Here is a 9,983-nt window from a genome sequence, read left to right on the forward strand (position 1 = left end):
GGGGTAAGTTGTGTCACTTAACAAAGAGCAATGGGGACTATAAAATACAATGGCATTGGAGGGAAGCATTCCTACTTAGTTATTTCTCACCTCTGGCAAATGTCACAAAAAATGTTCTAGTTGTGTGGTTGGTACATTTGTTTCTGCCTAATGTCAATAAAACTGCTCAGTCTGGTTGCATTTCAGCACACGAGCTCCACAGAGGCAGAACACCATGGCTCTGAACATCGCTGGTGTGGTTGCAGTTGCTGTGAACGGCGTGTGTCCTCTCCTTTGAAATACCTGTCAACAGGTAAGTAAAACGCAACCACTTGTTGTCTGTGTCTCTCTATCATGACCCCAGGGCTCAGGTGCTCTTGAGCAAGGCGCCAAGATCCTGCTTAACTTGTTTTTTGGGTGTGATGTTTAAGGATCTTTGAAGTAGAACTGTATCACGGAAAAGCGCCAATAATCATTGCTAGATTATTAGATTATTTTCTTCTCCAGTAGCATTGGTTGCGCCAGTGGATGATCCGCATACTTGACTTCGTGCCTGGGGTAAATCGTAAAATCGTAAATTGTCACTTAACAATGAGCAATGGGGACTATAGGTATAGGAAGGAAGCATTCCTGCTGAGTTACTTCTCACCTCCTCATTTGTTTTTTTTCACTAATGTCATTATTATTTCATAAATTATTATTTTTTTCTGCCTAATATCAATAAAACTGCTCAGTCTGGTTGCATTTCAGCACATGAACTCCACAGAGGCAGAACACCATGGCTCTGAACATCGCTGGTGTGGTTACAGTTGCTGTGTTTTACGTCTTAGTCCTGGTCACGGGGATTTTAGCTGCCCGAAAGGCCAAGAAGGCTGAGAAGACCAGCAGAGGAAACAGGACTGAAGTGATCCTGCTTGGAGACAGAAATATTAACTTGGTGGTTGGGATTTTCACCATGACTGGTACGTAGATCAGTGGGTTTGAAAAACTTGATCGTGATCAGGTATTGTAATCATAAAAGCTTATTTTTAATGATGTCATAAAAAGACAGTATATTCTCTCAACCAATGTGATTTTGATTTGTTGTGTTTCTTGCCGTGTTGTGTGATTTTTCTGCAGCTACATGGGTGGGAGGTGGTTTTACCCTCGGTGTGACTGAGGCAGTTTACACTCCTAAGATGGGCTTGATCTGGGCTCTAATGCCTGTACAACAAGCTATATCCTTCATACTGGGTAAGACTGATGATCTAGAAATTCTAAAACCAGTTATTTTGATCATATCAGACACATAATTTACCAGCTGCTTTAATAACCTTTAAGAGCGAGGACAATGGACTTTGAGATATGTGCCTCCAAGTCAACTGACCTCTGCTGGTACCCATTGGCTTAATTCCACACCGCACCTTTGTTAGTGTTTTTGTTTCAAAACTACCCTCATAGCATTTGCACAGCATGTTATTGATTGAGTAAATAATATATACAGTAATTATATTGAATATCTCACCCACTGCACAAGGTGGTCTCTTCTTTGCCAAGCCAATGAGGGACAAGAAGTACGTCACCATGATGGACCCATTCCAGATAAAGTACGGCAACGTACTGAGCGCTTCTCTGGTGCTGCCTTCTCTGATCATAGATGTGCTGTGGGTGGCGTGCACTCTTCTTGGCTTAGGTAAACACACCTACATGACAAATTAAAAACACTGGTTATAATATACTATGACAGTAACCACTTTGATATTAAAGAGCCCATATTATTATAATAATAATAATAATGCATTATATTTAAGGCGCCTTTCAAGACACTCAAGGTCGCCGTACAACAACAAAATAAAAATAACAAAAGGTAAGAGCAACGGGTAGTGAGTTAGAGAGTCAGAGGGAGTAGGCCTGTTTAAAAAGGTGGGTTTTCAGGTGGGATTTGAAGATGGCAAATGAAACAATGTTCCTGATGCCAGGGGGGAGGGAGTTTCAGAGGCTGGGGGTAGATCGGCTGAAGGCTCTGGCCCCCATGGTGGTCAGACGGGCAGGAGGCACAATGAGGCTGATAGATGAGCCAGATCTTAGTGTCCGGGAAGGGGTGTTGATGTGAAGGAGGTCAGAGAGGTATGGGGGAGAGAGGTTGTGGATGGCCTTGAAGGTGAGAAGCAGAATTTTGAAATCGATGCGGAATTTAACCGGAAGCCAGTGAAGCTGTTGCAGGACAGGAGTAATGTGATTGATAGAAGGGATCCTGGTGATGATCCGGGCAGCAGAGTTCTGAACCAATTGGAGTTTATAAATGGACTTGTGGGGAAGACCAATAAGAAGGGAGTTACAATAGTCCAGGCGGGATGTGACCAGGGAGTGGACCAGGTTAGCAGTAGAGTTGGGAGTAAGGGATGGGCGGAGACGGTTGCTGCGTAGGTGGTAATAGGCAGACCGAGTGGTGTTATTGATGTGGGTCTGGAATGAGAGAGTGCCGTCAAGGACAACACCCAGACTCTTAACCTGTAGGGAGGGGGAAACAAAGGAGTTATCGATGGGGATGGTGAAACTTTGAGTGTTGGCGAGAGTGGATTTGGAACCTATGAGGAGAACCTCGGTTTTATCACTGTTGAGTTTCAGGAAATTGGAAGAGAACCTACGTCACTCGGCTGGCCTGGGAACGCCTTGGGGTCCCCCCGGAAGAGCTGGAGGAAGTGTCCTGCGAGAGGGAGGTCTGGGTGTCCCTTCTCAGACTGCTGCCCCCGCGACCCGGCCCCGGATAAGCGGTGGAAAATGGATGGATGGATGGATGGAAGAGAACCAGGTTTTGATTTCTTGCAGACAGTTACAGAGGGAGGAGGGCGGGAAGGTGGAGGTGGGTTTGGAAGAAAGGTAGAGCTGGGTGTCATCCGCATAACAGTGGAAGTGGATATTGAATTTGCGGAAGATCTGACCAAGGGGGAGGAGATAGATAGTGAACAGGATGGGGCCAAGTACAGAGCCTTGGGGAACACCAGAGGAGAGGGGAGACGGTTGGGATGTGAAGGTTTTCAACTGGATAAACTGGGTGCGGCCAGAGAGATAAGATTTAAACCACTCCAGGGGCGTGTTGGAGATGCCAATAGATGCTAGTCTGTCGAGGAGGGTGGTATGGGAGATTGTGTCAAAGGCCGCACTCAGATCAAGGAGGATAAGGATGGATAATAGGCCAGAGTCAGCTGCCAACAGTAGGTCATTAGTAATTTTAAGGAGGGCTGTTTCTGTGCTGTGACGTGGGTGGAATCCAGACTGGAACTGTTCATAAAGGTTATTGCTATGGAGATAAGCATGTATCTGTGAAGCCACTGCTTTCTCCAGAATCTTGGAGACAAATGGTAGGTTGGAGATTGGTCGCAGGTTATTAAAGTCACTGGGGTCTAAACCGGGTTTCTTAAGTATAGGTGTAACAGCAGCAGATTTAAGAGTGGCCGGTACAGAACCAGAGGTGAGGGAGGAGTGAATGATAGCAGTTATCAGAGGTAACAAGGAGGGTAGACAGGAAGTGACTAAGGAGGTAGGGAGGGGGTCAAGTTGACAGGTAGATGTTTTAGATTTCAGGATGAGATCCGAAATGTCAGCAGCAGAGGGCAGTTGGAAGCTAGAGAATGCTTGGGATTCTCTAGCTTCCGGAGGAGAAGGAATGCAGGGGATTTGAGGGGTCAGTTGCTGGTGGATCCTGTGTATTTTTTCATTGAAGAATAACATTAGGGAGTTGCAGTGATCTGAGGAGTAGAACTGTGCAGGAAGTGAGGTCGGAGGGCGTAGTGTGTTGTTGAGGACTGAGAACAGGGCTCGAGTATTCCCATAACCAGCACTGATTAAACCTGCATAGTATTGAGATTTGACTGAGGATATTGTGTCTTTGTAGAGAAGGATGTGGATGTGATACATTTCTTTCTGAACGGAGAGTCCGGTTTTCTTGAAGAGCCTCTCTAGTTGCCGTCCCTTGGCTTTAAGTTGTCGTAGATGCGGTGTGAACCAGGGAGCAGTGTTGGTAAATGACACAGTCCTAGTTTTAACAGGAGCAAGTGAATTCAGCAGGGAATGGAGGCCATGATTATAGTGGGTAACCAGTTGATCAAGAGTAGATGAAGAACTGAAGCTGGGGAGGCTGTTAATGCCTGTGGTGAGATCAGCTAAATTCATATTTTTGATTTAAAATCACCAAGCAGAATTATATTGGGACAGAGTGAGGTAAGGTGGGTGAAAAGAGCAGAGAAATCATCAATAAAATCCTTATTTGGCTTAGGTGGACGATAGACAGTGACTAAAATAGTGGGAGTTGGACCATTCAGTTGAAGAGCCATGGCTTCAAAAGATGAGTATGTCGTCAGTTTGAGAGAAGAGATCTTCCAGGTCTGGAAAACATGACTGAGTCTTGTTTTTTAAAATTTTGGGGACTGGTATGGCCCCCTGAGTCCCAAATATCAATACTAAAATGATTAAAAAGTTGATTTTGCACAATATGGGCCCTTTAATACAAACCACAGACATCAATTGCAACCACAAACATAATAATTATTAACAATTACATGAAACAGCTGTATGTGTGTGTGTTCGTGTGTGACTGTGTGTATGTGTTGTTTGGAATTGCGTCGATGTCTGGAACAACCAGACATCTCGAGTTAAATGTGGCAAAAAGTTGCTGTCAGTTCAGAATGAGGAACCTAACAAATGGTGCCCCCTTGTGGCCATGAAAGCTTTTAAACTGTATTTGTCTGTTTGTGATTCTCCCAACAGGATTAACCATGAGTGTGATCCTGGACTTGCCCTTTGCTTATTCTGTGTGCATCTCCGCAGCTGTGGCCATTATCTACACATTGTTAGGAGGCCTTTACTCTGTGGCCTTCACTGACATCCTCCAGCTTAGTCTCATTTTTGTCAGTTTGGTGAGTCTACAGTAGAACATGTGTTCAAGACATAGTATTTATTATCTACAGTGGTGTTTCCCATACTTTCTGTAAATTATTGTGAACTAAAATCACTATAATCAAGATGATCTCTACTTGTGTTAACAGTGGTTGTGCGTCCCCTTCCTTCTACTCAACGACACATCTTTAAACATCGCAGAGACAGCTTTCAACAACACACTTCATGAACCCTGGGTTGGCACTCTGGAGATAGACATGGTCTGGAAGTGGATTGATGACTTCTTATTGATGGTAAGATGAATATTCATCATCATCAGTTTCAAACCACTTTCACATATAGGGCATGAACTTTCTATGTATTTTGACGAGTTCAGCTAAACTCAAAGGAGGTTGGTGTGGCCGGGGTCAGACTACGCGTTACCCCAAACCTCAGTGCCATGGATTCAATATTGAAGAATAAGGCCCAGTCCCAATTCTCTCACTGAGAACCCTTGCTATAAGTTCCCTCCACAGTAAAGTACCCTGAATGAGGGAAATGCAAGGAAGATTTTCCCCTAAGAAATGGGACACCACTAGTATGCAAATGAACGTGGCGATAGTGTTCTCTACGTATGCGCATCATCGACGTGTGATTTCACGGATTTCAGGCGTATTTGCGAATATATTCTGTGTGCATGTAGTCGTCTGCACCGGTAGCCGCCATATTGTTCCAGAAAATTGCAGCTGGCTAAGTGTGCAAGGCATCTTCAGCTGGTCGAGAGCTGACTTTGTGGCAAGGGGCATTTTTAGGGGAGGATGGGCACTTCCTCTTGTTCCCTAAAGTATTGGGATACTCTACCCCCTCACGGGTAATTTGAGGGCGTTTACATCCAAATCACGTGAACGGTGTAGGAAGACTTTCTATATGTGCCTCCCACATTTTAGGGGACCAAATGTAATGGGACAATTGACTGAAAAGCTATTTCATGGACAGGTGTGGGCTATTCTCCCAGGGTTGATTCCAGGAGTGACATTAGCATTTGGAAACTGTTGCTGTTAACTCTCAATATGAGATGGAAGGAGCCGTCACTGTCAGTGAAGCAAGCCATCATAAAGGCTGAAAGATCAAATCAAACCCATCAGAGAAATAGCAAAAACATTAGGTGTGGTCAAATCAACTGTTTGGAACATTCTTAAAAAGAAGGAATGCACCGGTGAGCTCAGCAACACCAAAATACATGGAAGACCAACCACGACAGAAGAATTCTTTCCCTGGTGAAAAACCCCTTCACAACAGTTGGCCAGATCAAAAACACTCTCCAGGAGGTAGTTGTATGTGTTTCAAAGTCAATAATCAAAAGAAGACTTCACCAGAGTGAATACAGAGGGTTCACCACAAGATGTAAACCATTGGTGAGCCTCAAAAACAGGAAGACAAGAGTAGAAACAACACGTAAAAAAAGTCATTACAAGAAGAACATCCTATGGACAGATGAGACCAAGATCAACTTGTACCACAGTGATGGGAAGAAGAGTGTGGAGAAGGAAAGGAACTGCTCATGATCCAAAACATACCACCTCATCAGTGAAGCATGGTGGTGTTAGTGTCATGGTGTGGGCATGTATGGCTGCCAATGGAACTGGTTCCCTTGTATTTATTGATGTTGTAACTGCTGACAAAAGCAGGATGAATTCTGAAGTGTTTCGAATAATATCATCTGCTCATATTCAGCCAAATGCTTCAGAACTCATTGGACGGCGCTTCACAGTGCAGATGGACAATGACCCAAAGCATACAGCAAAAGCAACCAAAGAGTTTTTTAAGGCAAATAAGTGGAATGTTATCAGTCAATTACCTGACCTGAATCTGATTGGATATCATTTCACTTGCTGAAGAACCAAACTGAAGGGAAAATGCCCCAAGAACAAGCAGGAACTGAAGACCGTTGCACTAGAGACCTGGCAGATCATCACCAGGGATGAAACCCAGTGTCTGGTGATGTCTATGCCTTCCAGGCATCAGGCTGTAATTGACTGCAAAGGATTTGTAAAGTTTGATCTATGATTGTTTAGTTTGTCCCATTACTTTTGCTCCCCTAAAAAGTGGGAGGCACATATAGAAAGTGTTGTAATTCCTACACCATTCACTTGATTTGGTATGTGTATAAAAAACTTGCCACATACTCTCCTCGTCTTCTCTTTCTCCAGGCTCTTGGCAGTCTTGCATATCAGTGCTTCCACCAGAGGACGCTGTCTGCCACCTCATCACAGACAGCCCAGATAACCTGCTTTGCTGCTGCCTTTATGATCTCCATACTGGGAATTCCTTCAGTCTTGATCGGGGCTGTCGCGGCCTCCACAGGTGGGAATTACATTCGAGAGACGACAGATCTGGTCTATTTTCCTTTAATGGGAGCATCATTTACAAAACTGATTTCAGAGGAGCTAAAACTAGACATTGAGACATTAACTCCTCAGGAAAATGTTAAGAGTAGAAGCTAATTTTCCCATAAACTTCTTCCTGCAACCCTGGGGGCTAACTGCTACTTTCATCCTTTACAAAACAGGAGGCAATGCCATTTTTAAGTTTTAAATATATATAGTTATATAGTCCACAGCAAAACCTTTGAAATAACAGGAAAGTCAGTGTTTTTGTTGGAAAAAAGTTTGTTGAACCTTCATATCTCTTGTCCAGACTGGAACCTGACGATGTATGGCTCTCCGTCTCCTTATGAACGTGGTGAGCAGTCGATGGTCCTTCCTCTGACTCTGCAGTACCTCACTCCATCTTTTGTTTCAATCATTGGAATTGGAGCCATCGCTGCAGCCGTCATGTCCTCTGCAGACTCAGGCCTGTTATCTGCAACTTCTGTTTTCTCATCAAACATCTACAAGAACATTCTGCGCAAACAGGTGAGGACTGCAGGACACTGACAGAAATGTGTTCTTGGGTTGATTGCTGTTCATTTGCAAAGGCAACATGAACAAGCAGAGTTTCAAAGTACATGAATGAATATAATGACATCTCATTTTCTGTGTCCCCAGGCTTCAGATCGTGAAATGCAGTGGGTGATTCAGATCTCAGTCGTGGTTGTGGGTGTCCTTGGAACATCCATAACGTTCTTCACTAAAAGCGTCCTCCTCCTCTGGATTCTTGGAGCAGACATTGCCTACACCCTTATATTACCCCAACTGGTTTCTGTGCTCTTCTTCAAAGTGACAAATGGGTACGGTGCTGTGGTGGGTTACATTGTAGGGCTGATTGTGAGGATTCTGTTAGGAGAGAACGCTGTAGGTCTTCCTGTAGTTATTTGCCTTCCCGGTTGCACACTGAAGGACGGCATCTACGTCCAAACATTTGCGGTCAGAACATTTTCCATGCTTTGTACTCAGATAACCATCCTAGCTGTTTCTGCACTGGCTTTGGTCCTGTTCAACAAGGGCCTGCTGCCTGAAAGATGGGACATTTTCAAAGTAAAGTGTAACAATGCTGTACCACCAGGAGATGCTGTCACTCAGAACCTCAACGATGGAGCTGGAAGTGATGCTGAATGTGATGATGACAGAGATGGACTTCCCTTAGAGCCCATGTTGTCGATTGGATAACCATTTATCTTTCCCTTTCATAAGCTGCTGCCATTGCTGAACTTTTAGTTTAATATTAATAAATATATATTTTGTTTACAGTTCTTGACACTTAAAGGGACACTGTGTAGTATTTATGGGTTTATATTACCTAAAATCCATACAAAATCCTTTTGTATACATATTATGTGCTCCTGCATTGTCTAGTAGCTGTATAATATTCTTTGTTTCATTCTCGTAGTGTTTCAAAAAGTAAGTAAGCCTAAACAACTCAGGACGGTGCCATCTGCAACTATCTAATCACAGAGGCCTCTGTGCGCTAGCAACAGTCTGTTGTCTACAGAATTTGTCCCTTAATATTTTCACTGAGCCTAACTGGACTAACTGGGGCAGACGACTGACAACGCAACTGCGCAGTCCTCCCCAACTCTGGGACTCACAGGCAGACTGTCTAACATGTTCACATACTTGGTTGTGTTCGGCATCGTCTCAGTTCTCCTCAGGTCTGAGCTGCTTCCAATAAAGCTTTTCAACTTAACTCATGACTCCAGAAAAGTCCATCCTTGGTCAACTCAACAAATAAACAAGTGCAAAAAGATATTCAATTTCAGTCAGCCTAACGTTTTGAGGGTTACTCAGCAGTGCCCCCTGTGGCTCAGCGGCACATATCACCAACCCATCATCATCATCATCACCTTTCAAATGGAAAGCACAGCTGAGACAGCAGGCTTTACTGGTCAGTCTTCTTTTGGTTAGGATTTTCTCAACATACGACCAAGTATGGTGACAATGGACAGTATTTAAAAGCATAAAACATGAACAGAGCACATCTCACATTCAAGACAAAACATAAGACACACTCGATAAGTCCCACTGTCCCACGTTTACATCCAAATCACGTGAACGGTGTAGGAAGACTTTCTATATGTGCCTCCCACATTTTAGGGGACCAAATGTAATGGGACAAAGGAAGGTGGATGTTGCTCCACCTTCTTCAGAGGGGGAAGGTGGAGCAACATCACTGAGACACATGTTAACTACAATATCTTCAATTGGATTCTGTAGAGCACTAGGATCCAATGGACAGAAGCCAGAGCGGAGGAAATATCATCACATCTGTGAGCTCCCGTTAAGGCAACACGAGCAAAACCTTTATTTATTTATTTTTTCCAGCATTTACAGCTAATGAGCAAGCTAAATGGAGAATATCTTTGAGCTTGCCAACAAATTCTTCTGAGCTCTTATTTTCTGAAATTTCAAAGATCCTCAAACATCACGTCCAAAAACAAGTTGAGCAGGACCTGGGCCCCTTGCTCCAGTAGATGATCCACATATTTGTCCTCAAGCCTGGGGTAAGTTGTGTCACTTAACAATGAGCAATGGGGACTATATAATACAATGGCATTGGAGGGAAGCATTCCTACTTAGTTATTTCTCACCTCTGGCAAATGTCACAAAAAATGTTCTAGTTGTGTGGTTGGTACATTTTTTTCTGCCTAATGTCAATAAAACTGCTCAGTCTGGTTGCATTTCAGCACATGAACTCCAAAGAGGCAGAACACC

At 43.8% G+C, this 9,983-nt stretch overlaps 1 protein-coding gene across 1 annotated transcript; it reads left to right on the top strand.

The window, feature by feature from the left end:
* Positions 1-757: 757 nt before the first annotated feature.
* On the top strand, positions 758-8,441 carry LOC310940635 (high affinity choline transporter 1-like; the record flags this gene model as incomplete). Its single annotated transcript, XM_083905624.1, has 8 exons — positions 758-941; positions 1,099-1,212; positions 1,496-1,651; positions 4,726-4,874; positions 5,004-5,147; positions 7,044-7,197; positions 7,531-7,748; positions 7,881-8,441. 8 exons carry the CDS (start codon positions 758-760, stop codon positions 8,439-8,441), a joined length of 1,680 nt encoding a protein of 559 aa, XP_083761750.1.
* Between the last annotated feature and the right edge of the window lie 1,542 nt (positions 8,442-9,983).

This window comes from Microchirus variegatus (assembly GCF_963457635.1).
Source record: "Microchirus variegatus genome assembly, chromosome: 19".
Classification (NCBI taxonomy): domain Eukaryota; kingdom Metazoa; phylum Chordata; class Actinopteri; order Pleuronectiformes; family Soleidae; genus Microchirus; species Microchirus variegatus.